Source organism: Schistocerca piceifrons, chromosome 9 (genome assembly GCF_021461385.2).
Source record: "Schistocerca piceifrons isolate TAMUIC-IGC-003096 chromosome 9, iqSchPice1.1, whole genome shotgun sequence".
In the NCBI taxonomy this organism is placed as follows: domain Eukaryota; kingdom Metazoa; phylum Arthropoda; class Insecta; order Orthoptera; family Acrididae; genus Schistocerca; species Schistocerca piceifrons.
The window spans coordinates 173,236,587-173,252,116 of NC_060146.1; the positions used below are offsets into that span (position 1 = coordinate 173,236,587).

Genomic DNA, 15,530 nt, shown 5'->3' on the forward strand with positions numbered 1-15,530 from the left:
ATGCATTAGGCACCGACATTTTTTTTTCTTTTTGCAGGGGCAGAAAACTTCAAATTTGGTGGACCAGAAGTCAAGTGCTAAAACGGAAGGTAAAAATGTTTCAAAGACACCAGTGGCAGTAAAGGAAGTGAGCTCTAAAACAGAAAGTAAAGATGTTCCAAAGACACCAACTACAGTAAAAGAAGTGCCTCCTAATACAGAAGGTAAAAATGTTTCAAGGACACCAGTGATAGCAAAGGAAGAAAGTGCTAAATCAGAAGGTAGAAGCATTTCAAAGACTCTGGTGACAGTAAAGGAAGCAAGTGCTAGAGCAGAAGGTAAAAGTGTTTCAAAGACAACGGTAGCAGTAAAAGAAGCAAGTGTTAAAGCAGAAGGTAAAGATGTTCCAAAGACCCCAATGGTAGTGAAGGAAGCGAGTGCTAAAATGGAGAGTAAAGGTGTTCCAAAGAAAGTGGTGGCAGTAAAGGAAGCAAATGTTAAAACAGAAAGTAGAAATGTTTCAAAGTCACCAATGGCAATAAAGGAAACAAGTGCTAAAACAGAAGGTAAAGATGTTCCAAAGACACCGGTGGCAGTAAAGGAAGTGAAACCACAGCCTCTCAAAAGTGTGTCATCAGCAACTAATGTGAAGACTGCAAGTCCTACAGTGAACTGCAAACAGAAGGAAAACACTCCCGTGTTCGCAAGCACTATGAAACCGATTTCACCCGTGAAATCGCGCAGCCCCAGTACGAAAGCCATCTCGGGAAGTGGGAAGACGGAGAGCGTCCAGGATACAGACACGGAAGGGGAGCCAGGCGAGCCGAGCTTCCCGCCTGAGGGGCGCGTACGGCCAGGCATGCCCCGACCGGACACCCCACGGCCAAAATTCTCACGGAGCCACGTGGAGCCGACAAAGAAGCTGGCCATCCGGCGGCTGGAAGTCTCAGAGGGTCTGGGAGTTCCTCTCGGTGGTACTGCCGTGCCACTTGGTTCGCGCTTAACACGAAAGAAGAAGGCCAGCAAGACAGGTGGCCTAGAGATCGGGGAGAGGGTGGCCAAGAGGAAGCGGATGTCTTCAGTGTCAGCCGCCGCGATGGGTGGGCTCAGCAGGCAGCGGCTTGTGAGAGCAGGTCCGTCGGGCGTAATCAAGAGGACAGGGCTATCAGCAGTCATCAAGAGGGCTCGCGGCCGGCCATTCGTCCGAGCTGCCACACCTATGCGGGCAGTCAGGCGGACCCCCAGTACTTCTCCAGAGGTCAGTTAATATTCCAGTAATCTTTTGTAGATGTATTCAAAGCTTTTTTTAAATGTGAACTTAAAATTAATGGCTGGCCAGAGCCTACCTGGATGCAAAATTCTAGTATGGCCTCTAGGCACACGTAAAAGTAGAAAAATTTAACATAGTTGTCACAATACACCATCTGTCAGTCATGCAATATGTCATGGATCAGCGACTCAGTTTCCCACCACAAATGTCTGTCAGTCACAGAGTTATTTTAATTGGAATGTAATATGCTTACCAAGTTTGAACTGAACATGTGATATATACCATATGTACCAGATTATAAGATGAGATTTTTTCCCAAATTCGTCATTTGAATAATATGGGTTCGTACTATGTTCGCAGATTAAACTATTGCTGCTGAGGTCAATGTTTTTACATTGTTTCGTGGATTAATATCAGGGGCATCTTACATTTACAGATGACGTTTTGGCTGTTGAGTTTTTGTAACAATTTATCTTGAAGAATTTGGAAGGGTAGGGCTTAGAAGACAATGCTTTATTTCAGTAGGCTTGAGATTTCCCGATGTGTTCGATACAGTATTGGCCTTACACAATCGTGCGACAGTCGACTCATGGCACTAGTGCAAGGGATACTCGAGAAACTATGAACTAGCCACTGCAACATTCTGATGCTCTGCTAAAAAATTGGCATTTTTATGAAACACGGGGAAATACTGTAGCGATAAATTATATCACTCAAAAACTTTTGTTGTATTTGAAAAGGTTTGCAATAATAGTTCTCATGCAAGTATGGGTGCCGTATACATACATCTGCTTTTTGAGTAAAGGTAACATTCAAAGTTAAAGATATTGTCCTTCAGAAACTAGTGCTTGATTACGAACCAAAGTCAGTGAGTGCGCATGCACTATTGTGCATGGACACACACACACACACACACACACACACACACACACACACACACCTGTACCCCATGTGATGCTGGCTAGACTAGCAGTGCGAATGTTATTTTATGGCAGGTGGGTTGGTTGTGGTGGGGGGTAGTGTCTGATAGGGTGAAGGAAGTGGGAGACAGGAAGAGGGACTGGAGGTGAGTGGCTAGCAGCTCAGAGGGAGGCCAATTTTCTGGCTAGGAATGCGGGAGGGAGGTAGGGGTGCAGGTGCAGGTGTAGTTGTAGTGGCCGGTGGGAAGTGACACACTATGAAGGTGATGTGAGGCCATGAATTGGCAAGGGGTTACAGGATGAAGGAAGGGGAAACGGTGCAGGGAGAGTAGATTACCTAAGATTGAGGACAAGATGATTATGGGAGTGGAGGACGTGTTGTAAGGATAACGCCCATCTGTGTAGTTCAGAGATGGTGGTGGAGGGAGGGATCCAGATGGCTCAGATTGTGAAGCAGCCATTGAAATTGAGCATATTGTACACAGCTGCACCTTGACTTTGTTCTTGGAAACAGTCTGGTGATGAGTCATCTTGTTGGACAGCTGGGTGGTAGTTATACCAACATAAAAGGCTGTGCACTGTTTGCAACAGAGTTGGTATATGACATGGCTGCTCTCATAGGTGGCCCAGCCTCTGATGGGATGGAATAAGCCTGTGACAGGACTGGAGTAGAAGGTACTGGGTGCATGGATTGGGCAAGTCTGGCACTTTGGTCTACCACAGGGGTATGCTCCATGTGGCAAAGGGTTGGGAGTGGAAGTGGCATAGGGACAGGCTAAAATGTTGTGCAGGTTGTTAGGAGGGTCAGGAAGAATCTTGGGTGGGATGTCTGTCATACCAGTGCAGGATGGGAGTGAATAATAACCTGGGCGAAGGATATGGTTCAGTTGTTCCAGTCCAGGGTGATATTAGATGACAAGGGGGGCACTCCTTTGTAGCAGATTCTAGAGGGTGGTGGGAGGGTTTTGGGGCATGTGAGGACTAGGTTTGGAGGGTATTGCGTGTCTGTTAAGGCCTTTGTGAGAAATTCAGCATACTGGGCAAGGGAGTTTTCATCACTGCAGATACATCATCTGCGGGTGACTAGGCTGTACGGGAGGGATTTTTTGATGTGGTAGGGAGATAGCATCTGTCGAAATGCAGCTAATGTTGGTAGTTAGTGGGTTTAATGTGGACAGAGGTGTGGGTGGAGCCATCAGCGAAGTGGAGGGCAATATCCAGGAAGGTGGCATCTTGGGTGGAGGAGAACCTGGCGAAGCTGATCGGAGAAAAGGTGTTGAGGTTGTAAATTAATGTGGATAGGGTGTCGTGGGCCTGAGTCCATATCATGAAGATATCATCAGTGAACCTGAACTAGACTTGGGAGTTTCAGGGGGCTAGGAAGGTTCCCTCTAGAAGGCCGGTCCTGTCACAGGCTTACCCTATCACAACAGAGGCCAGGTCACCTGTGAAAGCAGCCATATCGTATACCAACTCTGCTGCAAACACTGCACAGTCTTTTATGTTGGTATGACTACCACCCAGCTGTACAGCAGGATGATTGGCCACTGCTGAACTGTTTTCAAAAACAAAGTTGACCACATAGTTGCACAACATGCTCAATTTCAATGGCTGCTTCACAGATTGAGCCATCTGGATCCTTCCCTCCACTACGAGTTTCTCTGAACTGCACATGTGGGAGTTATCCTTAAAACACAGGTTCCACTCTCTTAATCATCCTGGCCTCAATCTCAAGTAACCAACTGTTCCCATTAGCTTTCCCCTTCCTCCATCCCATCACTTCCTTGCAATTCATGTCACCTTAAGTGTGTGCTTCTTCCCACCTGCTGCTAAAACTATACCTGCATCCCCTCCCTCCTGCATTCCTAGGCTGCAAACAGGATTCCCTCCAAGCCACAAGCCATCCACCCACAGTCCCTCTCCCTGCTTCCCTCTCTTCCCCCCCCCCCCCCCCCCCCAACACTACCCCCACCACAACCAGTACATCTGCCGCAAAATAACAATGGCACTGCCAGTCTAGCCATATTGTGTAGGGGCATACTTGTGCGTGTGATACTACGTAGGAGCATACTTGTACATGCATGCGTGTGTGTGCGCACGCTCCAGCTCATCAAAAGATAACTCTAAGAGCCAGCAAGTTTGCCTTCTTTTGTGTGTGCCTGTTGACAACTCAATGCTTCTGCTTTTCAGTAAGTGGTCTTTCATAATCCTATAGTATTTACATTCTCCAAGATCTTCGCTACAGCAGTTTTGCATATAGATCTTTTTCAGATACTCCGATCTTCAGCCTTTCGCCTGATCATTCAAAATAGTCACATAACCTGTAGTGGTAATGCAACCTTGTAGAGTAACTTTGAGACCCATGGAATACCATGATGTGGCTGGCCAAATCATCAGTAACTCCCACCATATTTTTCACTTTTCGAATGTAAACTCAACCAAAAGTTGGAAACAGTGTGAATCGTGACCAATCTGACCAAGTTACTTCCTTCCATTGCCCCAAAGTCCAGATTTTTTTTGGTGTGGCACCACATTTTCCTGTTACAGGAATTTACATAGCTGCTGAGTGGTTTTGGAATTACAGCTCGCCTCGCAATGCCGTACTTATTGAGTTCCCTTTGTGTCATTTTGGTGCTGAGATGGTTCACGAGTGTGACGTTCAGTTCTGTGGTGACTTCAACAGTTGTCATCCTCTTAGTTTTAATCATAATCCTCTTCAGTGGTCATCCATTCCACTCACTCCACATGCACTTCCTTCCACATTGTCACATAACAGATGATGTTTTTCTGCTTTCCCTGTGAGCCGTATAAATCTTCAGTATGGTGCCTCTTGAAGCATAAAACACTTCAGCTACTTTGATTATGGAAGCACCCACCATACGAGCGCCAGCAATTTACCCATGTTCAAGTTGACTTAGCTCCAATATATTGCACTTGCAACTACACAGAACAGTGTTCTGATCATGACTGACACTTGCAACATATTGAGTACATCGCAAGGGTAGCATTCACATTCAGGTCCAACAGCGCAACCTGCAGGCTTGGTTACCATCTGCATTTATGTTCAGACATTTCTCACAGTGTTCCCATTTTTCAGCCCCTGTGGTTACGCTATGATTGCAGTTAGTAATATCTTTACGTGTTACTAGCAACCTACTCTGGCTTCACATGGGTATCACTAAGTATCTACTGCCGGGTGACATGTTTGGCATTGCATATATATTATGTACGCAGACCTTCCTTGAGAAACAGTATTATCTGTTAGTGAAAACCATAACAAAATCCCTACAATAATTCCTGAAGTGAGCCTCCACATACCAACAGAAATATGTTGCAGCAGACTTTAATTTATTAATGTGTATACATGTACATACATGAAATAGGAAAAGGCAACCACTCAGCTATAGCCTTGTCTTTCCTTATTTTCCACACTGCTTTGTTTAGGAATTCCATTATTATAATCTATGATGTGTTGCTACGACCATTCTGAAAGTCTAACCGAAAGCCATTTGTTCTATAAACTGTATGCAGTAGCATATTATATGTAGTTCAACAATATTAGAGTTGACAGCAGTAAAGTGCAAATAAATAGCAACTTACATTCTTGAATTTTCTCTATGTGAAATATTTTACACTATAAATTTTGTATGCACATTATTTTAGTTTTACAGTTCCATACGAGGGATACAATAGCCTTCAGTTTTTGTTTATGTGCAGTAATGTGTTTATATTCGCGGGACATCTTTGGCTTAATGTAACAAGTATCCACAGTAATAGCTATGTTCTAATTCCTGAGCAAAAATATTAATCATAGTGAACCTATAATATGTGAGAATATATTGTTACTTGAACTATCTGTAAAGATGTCACCTGGGAGTCATGGAAAATTTAGGTTCTTTGGTGCTGTTATTCCTTCACCCTACCAGCTTCGTTTGCTAATTGTGTATTTTAGAGTTACAAAAATTGTTGCTGAAGTTGCATTTTGGTGCAAATTTTTGTGCTAACCTTTGCAGTTTTATTTGAACTCTGCTCTTGTTATAATACTTTATTGGTAACTTTATGTATAAATCATTGCCTTAATGCTACAGACACACATTTTTACATAACGGGGGATTAAAAGCCTTTTGTAATCGGTGGAGAGGTAAAATAGCATATTGCAATATTTAACTTATCAGTGCTAATTCGTTTATCTTCCCACATTTCAGAAACTGGAGAGCGGAACTACAGTGAAGAAGGCTGAGGAGGCTGCTGATAGCAAGCCAATGCCAAAGACAGGTGTCAAACTAAAAACAGACCTTCCAGACAGTGTGTTGGAAACCAAAAGTGAAAAACTCGTAAATGGTGATTTATCACCAGGAAAACCGCTGATAGATCAGTTGAAGAATAAGCTATCGAAGCTTTCGAAGGAGAGCAAAGCTGACATTAAAGAACTAAAGGATGACACTGGCTCAAAATACAAACTTAAAAACTTGGTTAATGATGTTGAAGATCAGAGTCATGTTAGTCTGAAGAGTTCTAAAGAGTCTGATCACCTGTGCCTTAAGGATGAATGCAAACCGAGCAAGCTGCATGCCGACTCGTGTAAAGTAAAACTGGAGGACTCGCTAGATACCGGGAAATTGCTAGTGAAAAAAGTTAATGCTACTGCCAAAGAGTTGTGTGACTGCAAGTTGCCTTGCAGTAAAGAAGCCAAATATGCTACTGATGAAAGTTCCTTAAAATTGGAGAAGAAAGAGACTGTGTTTTGTAATAAAGTTACTGATACCAAAGATGACAGCGAGAGAAGCTGTGCAAATTCAGCGGCTGAGGCTGGTGCTGCAACCAAAGATGTGGAAGCTGTAGTGGTAAAAGAAAAGGAAGATGTAGTAATGAAAGAAGTGGAGGACATTGTAATGAAAGAAGCTGATGTGCCTTTAGTGAGTGATGTTAGAGAAGACTGTGTAAATATGGATGTGGTATGTGATAACTCCCAAAAGATGGAGGTTGAAAGAATGGATGTGCTGTGTGATCACTCCCCAAAGATGGAGGTGAAAGAGACTGAAAAGAGTAATTGTGAAAATTCTCCTGTGAATAATAATGTTATAGACTCACCTATTAAGACTGCAAGTAGTGAGAGTGTGTGTGACAGCGTAGGAGTGTCGTCTTGTGCTAATGATACCAAAGATTCTTCCAGTACTGAACTTCCTCCAGTCACGAACATGGCATGTACTGAACTCCCACCAATCTCCAATGCTGATTCTGCCAATAATGCTCAGACAACACAGTCAACTAATGATAAAGGTGAGACAGTACAAAGTGAAACTGTTGTGGCAATAGTGGAGAAGAAAAGTATTGACACTAATGAAGGTGCAGCTTTGAAAACTCCAGAAGTAAAACAGAATCTCAAATCAGAAAGGATAAGTTCGAGCCCTGCCAAATGTAATTTTGATAGTGCAGTTGCACCGACCGCAACTAAATGTGATGTCGGGGCAAGTGGCCCTGTTTCGAAGGGGTCTAATTTGGAATCGGCGTGTGACAGGACTGAAAGTGACAGTGCGGAAAATGTTAGAACAGTGCCGAAAGAAAGCAAAGTCTCCAGTGTGCCACCTGCTATACCAGTCAGTAGCACTGTTGTGAGGATAGTAGATGATGTGATGACCAAAGGAACCATCCTACTGGCTACTACTGGGGAAAATGCTAAAACTGTCTCAACAGAAAACAAAATCTCCTGTATGCTACCTACTGTACCAGTCAGTAGTACTGTTGTGAGGGCAGTAGATGATGTGACTGCGAAAGGAACTTCCCTACCAGCTAGTACTGTCCTTGTGAGACCTGCTAATAGTTTTGTGAAATTTACTCAGCATTCCAGGTTTCAAAATCGAGCGGCAGTTAAGCGTATTAATCGGCGGCGCAGTTTGGATCCTTGTAATAAACAGAGGCTGCTGTACAAGGACAGGTTGGGACAAATGAGACTGCACAGGAAGCGAAGCCTCAGTGAAGGGGCGAGGTTGCGACTGCTTCAGAAGGTGCAAAAATCACCGGCGGTCAATTCGACCAGTAGAAAAGCTACTGGTGTCTGGGCCGAATCTGGCGACAAGGTTGCTCACGGCAGTGCGAGCAGAGTACAGGGAGACTTTCCTGTTGCAAACATGTGTATAACTAACTACCTGATAGCAGATAGTGATGTGCCTGTTCCTAGTAAAAAAGAGCCTGTACAAGCAGCTCAGATCATAGAACATCCCACACCGACATCCGGTGCGGAAGCTGTACCTGCAGAAGTGGAAGTAGAATTTGATCAGGTGAGAGCTACCACTACTGCAGATTTGGCAGCTAATGAGTCCTCGGGCAGTAAAGAAAGTGGAGACGAGGCCTCAATTGCCAGCAGAGATGAAGCTGTCGTTCCGGGGCCGGGAAGTGACCCACCTGAAGTTATCGAAGAATCGATGGATACCTTTGCAAATACAGTTACAAGTGATATGGTTGGTGTGGAAGGTTGTGGGGACATAACAGACAGTATCACAGACACAGAAAACTCGCTCACATCAGTAGAGGGACAGGTCTCGGATTTGACTCCGTCTGAAGTTGAAATTAATAATGCCTTTTCCTTTGGCAAATGTGGGCAGCAAGATGCTAGCTGTGCGGAAAGTGCCTCGGACACTGTAGGGAAGGTAGGAATGGATGTGGTCGAGGAAAAGAGTATTCCAGAAAGTGAATCGGTGGAACCTGCGACACTCATGAGTGCAGCGTGTGTGGAAGACAGCATTGCAGAGGATGTGTCCATGGAGCTTCCTGCAGAAAGTACATTGCGAGATGAGGCAGTAAAGACGGATGATCTGTTTATGGACATAGAGGCCCTGTCATCGTGTCGAACTGGTGAGCTGGCTTCTTTTGGTTCCGTAACTTGCAACGCAGCACCGACCACGGAACCTGGAACGGAGCAAGGTAAAATGTGTTCTACAATCATAAAAACAATTCTCAGAACTGTTGTAAAGTCAGTTATTTTGCTGATATTAGATGGGTTTCTGGTATTCAGCTAGTCATTTCAGCAACCTTTTTTAAAAAATTGATGATATGATTGAATGTTTCACATAACAGTTGATTCTGATGTTATAGCACATGTCAGTCATGTGTGTCTACTACTGCACTTTTGTGCCACTGTTAGTGCATGTTTGAACAATTTGCAAGAAGAGTTCTCATACAATACTGATATGTATGTATAAACATTTATGCTGATTTTTAAGTCAAGGTAACAGGCAAAGTGGGATACGTTATTCTTCAAAAAATGTCAGTTGACTGAACCCAGTATAATGTTTTATTTGCTCGTGAGAGACGGTAATGATTGACTAAACAGGTTGCAAATGAGAATTCAATCCCTATTCACTTGTTTGAAAACATGACTTCAACATTAAGATAAAACAATCGAGACAATTAATCAAATATTAAATGCTGGACAAACTAAATGTATCGTAATCAAAATATCCACGGGTGTGCTGCCGGTCTATAGTGCCCAACGGGCACAATATTTCGGCGATCATACATGTCGCCATCATCAGGTGAACGTGCCGGCACGGAGATCCGTACGCTATGGATGCTCAGAGGGAACTGGGTTCGGTCGCGGCGGCCGATTTAAATACCCGCCGTCCGCGCCCCGCGCCACGGTCGCGCAGTGGAACAGATTGCGACGGCGTCTGAGATGACGTCGGTGTGATGGCTCTGTCTGCCGTGGTCGTCGCAACTATACGTTTGTTCGATTTACTCTTGATTAACCCAATCGCTGGTTCCCAAGCCTTGCTAAGATTATAGCCACAGTCACGGTTTATGAGGTCGTCATATGTGCGAATTTCGATGACCTCTCAAACAACGCTGTCCCAGTATCTCGACGTCTGTACCAGAATCCTCGTGCAGTCATACTCCATAGCGTGATTTTCCAACAAACAATGTTCAGCGACCGCCGACTTGCTCGGATACATCAGTCGAGTGTGCCTCTGGTGTTCACGGCATCGATCCTCGACGGTACGCATCGTCTGACCAATATACGACTTGCCACATTGACACGGAATCTGGTACATGCCGGCCTTCCTCAAACCTCGGTTGCAATTTTGTTATGAAATTATCCCCTTGTCAACGTCTTTGGTTGCTGGCCACAATATTATTCATGGTGTGAAGTGTCAAATGGCACTACAGTGATGTAGTAACAAAAACTTTACATGTGGTGGTATTTCTGTTACACGTGACCAGTTATTAAATTGAATACATCATTCTGACAAAATTAATTACTGTTTGAAAGCATACCTTTTTAAGGGTAATATTCAAAAATAAGACAATTTTAACGGCTATATTTTACTTGGTGTGCCAACAATCAGCTTACTGATCCTACCATAATTGGGTAAGGAAATCAAAATCTCATTATGCACGTACCATTAGTATTTATTTATTTATTTAATTTATTTTTTGTAAACTGGTTTTATAGCAAAAAACTCACCTGTGATCATTCGAAAAGTGTAAACCACACTAGACTTGGAGTTAGTTCCTCCAGTGCTGGGTAGCATACTAGGCAAAATTTTTCAGCTTCTGTCCAGTTGATGTCCTTCCATTGAAGATCTTTGCAATAGTTTTTCAGGTTTTACAAGGCCTTAATCTATTTTTGAAGCCATCCATTGGTTTCCACAACAGTGCCGATTCAGGGATTCTTCAATCTGGAACAATGCTTCAACCGTCAGGCTTCTTCCAGCAGTGATCTCATACAATAGAATGTCCTCCTGGTGTCATTTTGAGATGCCGCATTTTGTGTCCCTCTACCTTTCTGTTCAACCCCCACCCTCCACCTCTCTCTCTCTCTCTCTCTCTCTCTCTCTCTCTCTCTCTCTCTCTCTCTCTTGCTCAGCTCTACAACCGCTTTTGTCTCAGTGGTCTATTTTGGTATATTTTCATTTAGCTATTTGAAGCTCTTCTTCATCTTTGCTTGTTCACAGTGTTGCTTTACCATCTTTCTTTCTGCTATTAGATGTCCAGTTCTGTTTTGAATCCTTTGCTCTATCTTCATTGCCCTTCGTCATCCAATTGTTTTTTCAGCACATGATCTCACAGAGTTCTTGAATTTAAAACATTCCATTTTGATGTCAGATCTTGAAATGCCCGGAATCAATTTTTAAGGCAGATTACGAATGAATTTTCTACTTTCATGTCTTTTGGCTTTGCTGCATTAAAAGTGTCACTTCAGTTTATGAACCTCCAGCATGATGCAGGAGAAACGGATCAGAAATTTATTTTGCAGAAACTACTATTTGTGGTGTTGTGGCTGGACAAGACAGCCTAGACACAATGAGAGGAAGCCGAAAGGCACGCGCTAAGTTAAAGCAGGATGGCATGAGGTCTGAAACAGGATACGTAATGAATGCTATAAAGAAAAGTACGTAGCTTCTGTAATACTCAACTTTAATCCATCCTTTTGGTACATCTGGAGATTCAGGCGATACAAGTGAGACTCTTTAGATACATGCAATGTTACTAATGGCGCCTTGCTAGGTCGTAGCCATGGACTCAGCTGAAGGCTATTCTAACTATTGGCTCGGCTAATGAGCAATGCTTCGTCCATGTAGTCGCCAGCAAAGTCGTCCGTACAACTGGGGCGAGTGCTAGTCCGTATCTCGAGACCTGCCTTGTGGTGGCGCTCGGTCTGCGATCACACAGTGGCGACACGCGGGTCCGACATGTACTAATGGACCGCGGCCGATTTAAAACTACAACCTAGCAAGTGTGGTGTCTGGCGGTGACACCACATGTGGCACTGTCGAAGTTGCAATAAGAAATATCCTTCATTTGCGATGATTAGTTTCGGACACAAAGTTTGATAATGGATGTTGCCAGAAACTTAGTCTCGACAAATAAAAGATATTACTCATTGCAAACTAACAACAGAATTACACACACCCAGCATTGCTGCGATTTGAACTTCAGTTTAAAGTCTGCTCAGGCCAAGAAATGGTCTGACTCCACATCTGCGGCATGGTAGATTCATTTATCTCACAAAGATGATGTCGATTGACTATTTATATAAATATAATCAAATTCATTTAAAGTGTCTCCGTCAGGTGAAGCCAGGTTATCTTATGTATCATTTTATGTTCTATACAGAACCTCAGAAGGGTATAGATTAATCTGAAACATTAACCGTTATCATAAATGCATTGTGCTGTTGCAAAGGGTCCAACATATTGAATGCTTTTACGAACATTGCTAAGTAATGCTTTCATATCACTCATAAGAAGTGTAACATCATGACTGGTTGTTTCATCAAATAAATCGTGCAACTGCTCGTAAAAAGCATCCTTGTCTTCATCATTTGCATCTTCCATTGGTGGATAGACTTACACAGTAATTGATCATACAGTGTAGGCTTTCACAGCCATTATGGTCTTGACTTAAAACTTGAGGGCTGATAGGCTGTGGTTGATAAATAAAATTCTCCCCTGACGTTTTGTCTCTGACTGTGGGAGACATCCTCCGAGGTAAAGCGGAAAAATGGCATGAATAGCATCCTTCTAAAATAGCAAGTGATGATTCAACATAATACCAATATATGAAAAATCATTTATGGCCAGTGACAAACTTAAGAAGTAAGCACATTAAATGACCATACTTGAACACCAGATGACACTCTGTATTGTGGCAGACCACACAAACAAACAATTACTTTTGAATTTGTTTATTTGATACAATGCATGATGGCATAACATGGAAGTACAATGAGAAGTGATACAGTCTGTAGCATAACAACATGTCCAAACTTCGAGGTTGCTTGATAGCTAACAGTTAATGATATGGTGTAGGCTGATTTCTGGAGGCTCACGTCAGCCTAGATGGAGACAATCGTAGATGTCATTGGAATTGACAGCACTAGTTTTGAGTCGGCACAGCTAGTTGGTGTCGTAGATAGAGCTGTAGGCCGATGGTGGAGTGTCTGGTGTCGGTCCTCACATCCACGGCTAGCGAGCATTAGCTCAGGGCATGAAATAATGTCTGTGGCATGCCAGCGCAACAAGTTGCTTGTGTGGCCAGCGTGGAGTGACAGGCAGTGATAAGTGTAGTTTACCACACTATGGAATTATTGTTTGGCATTTTTCAAGGGCACTTCTTCATTACTCTCCTCGTAGGATCAAGCTGTACCCCTCTTGTTTTGCATTGAAAATGAAGTTCTGATGCTTTCAAAAGTCTGCATCTTAAATACTTTTAGTAGCTGCATATTGGATTGGATTTTTTTTTTTTAATTTATTTTTATTTTTATTTATTTTATTTTTTTAGGACTAAAAACTGCAGCTCCTTTCATCACACTGTGGAAAAGCCTCAAGAGTTCCTAATTCCTTAGAGCAAACACACACACACACACACACACACACACACACACACACACACAGGAATAAAAATACCATAAACTTGCTTTCTGTCAGAATAAGTCAGTAGAGAGAACTGAATGAGCTTGAACTAGGCATGATTGATTGTAGGAGCAAATAACTTCACACATCCTCTGATAGATTTTATAACAGTTAATGTCCCACAGTTACAATACGAAAATTTTGGGGAAGCAATAAACTCAGTTATCACTCATCCAACACAGCACATGTTCTGCAAAATATAGTTTCTCGAAGGAAGAAGTAGTATCTTCCAATATAAATAAATGATTAATCAAAATGTATACTGTTGTGTACAAAGTAACTGTAAAAGCTTATTAGAATTTCTTATTCCTAAAGCCATCTCGTGGATCTTTTATCAGCAGAACAGCAGCTCTCCTCAGATGTGAAGTGCGTCTTGGAAGAAATTCTGGACCGCATTGCTAAAAAGGAATCTGGAGGAATTACTAATGATGAAGACTTGGCAGCTACCATCAGTGAGGACACACCCACTGTCACGCCCGAAGTATCTGAACCGGTGAAGCTCCCTGAGGCGACGCCAGAGGAGCAGGCAGAAAAAGTGTCTATCCTGTGGGCACTGGGCCTGACGATGCGCCACGCCGTTCCCCCGCCACCCCCAGTGCCCAAGTCGGCACCTTACACTGGCACGCTCAAGACTGTCATCAAAGTGAGTACTGATTGTAGACGTTGTGCCTCGTGAAGTTTATTTTTGATCATCCTTATAAATTACATTTTCAGTGAGTGTTGTTGATTGTATCTGCGTATTTATGTACTGTGATATTGTCCGTTGCTTATCTGTTAATCACCTTGTGCTTCACTTCTCCTGGCTTTGCTTTTTTCTTTGTGTATGCACCATGTTTATGGTGCATGTAAAAATGTGACAGTGGAATTGTGTGGCAATTTCTGAACGATTTAATTTTATTAAGTAGTGTACATGTGAGTGAAATCGAGCAACAGTATAGTTTCAGTAACAAGAACAGCGGGGGAGATAGGCAACCACTCATGCAGCTGCATTTTACATAACCGTAACAGACAGCTAAAACCATAATAAACAGCATTATTAGCTTTTGCATGAAGTGTGTGATGAAAATATAACTCTATGAGGAACAGTAAATTTACTGAGTGATGGCACATTTCCACTAGGGCTGTATTTATGAAGATCTTTTCTAAGTCGAACAACTACTGTTCACTTAAAGAGCCGTTGTTGTGTATCTGCTCAAAACAGCGTGCCATACATATAAAAATGGCTGTGAATTCACACAATGTGTTACTGTTGGCAATGATCAGTTGTACTGTTCATGATGCTTTGTGCACTAAAAAAAGCTTCATAGTATAGTCATTGATCTTTTATATACAGATGAAGGTTTTTGCAAAACATTAATACAATAAAATTTTTGCATGCCCTTAGCCAAAAATTTGTAGTGTGCTCTGATCATTTCATATGGCATACACTCTCCTTACATCCTCTGGAAGGCATTAGCAGAAATCCGGAGGTGGGCACATGCTTTCCAAAATGTCATGGACGTACAGCAAATAGCTCTTGAAAATTTTATTGCAGTAGATTCTTCATTGCCCATCAGGCTAACTATGTTGTCCATCTATTTTTGTACATATTATATTAATTTAAATGTACAATTCTCTTATTTTTATAGCCTTGGGTATAAAGCTAGGAAGCCACAAAAATGTTTTATGTTGAAACTCAGTATTTTGTTTGTTTGCATCAAAATACTATATTCATCCATAGATCACATCTATAAACGGATATCCTTGTAAAATATCAGTGCTCCAGAAAAGAAGAAAAAGGCTACCAACAAGTATCTGTCCTGATATCTTGTTACTTTGCACGTACTCCATAGCAGCACAGTGAATTAATACTTAGTTTGGACAATTTTTTGACAGTAGAATCCGCACCTTCTGAAGGGGTGCTGTGTGTGTCACCTAAAAAGTATTAAAATGTCTATTTACTATTGTAAA

General features: G+C 42.5%; 1 protein-coding gene across 1 annotated transcript in view; it reads left to right on the plus strand.

Moving 5' to 3' along the window:
- The window catches only part of LOC124716820, a 157,108-nt gene that overhangs the window by 28,423 nt on the left and 113,155 nt on the right, over positions 1-15,530 (plus strand). Inside the window, exons 6-8 of the mRNA XM_047243371.1 lie at positions 38-1,237; positions 6,375-9,090; positions 13,922-14,223. Coding sequence (XP_047099327.1) covers positions 38-1,237; positions 6,375-9,090; positions 13,922-14,223 — 4,218 coding nt within the window. The remainder of the gene's footprint in view (positions 1-37; positions 1,238-6,374; positions 9,091-13,921; positions 14,224-15,530) is intronic.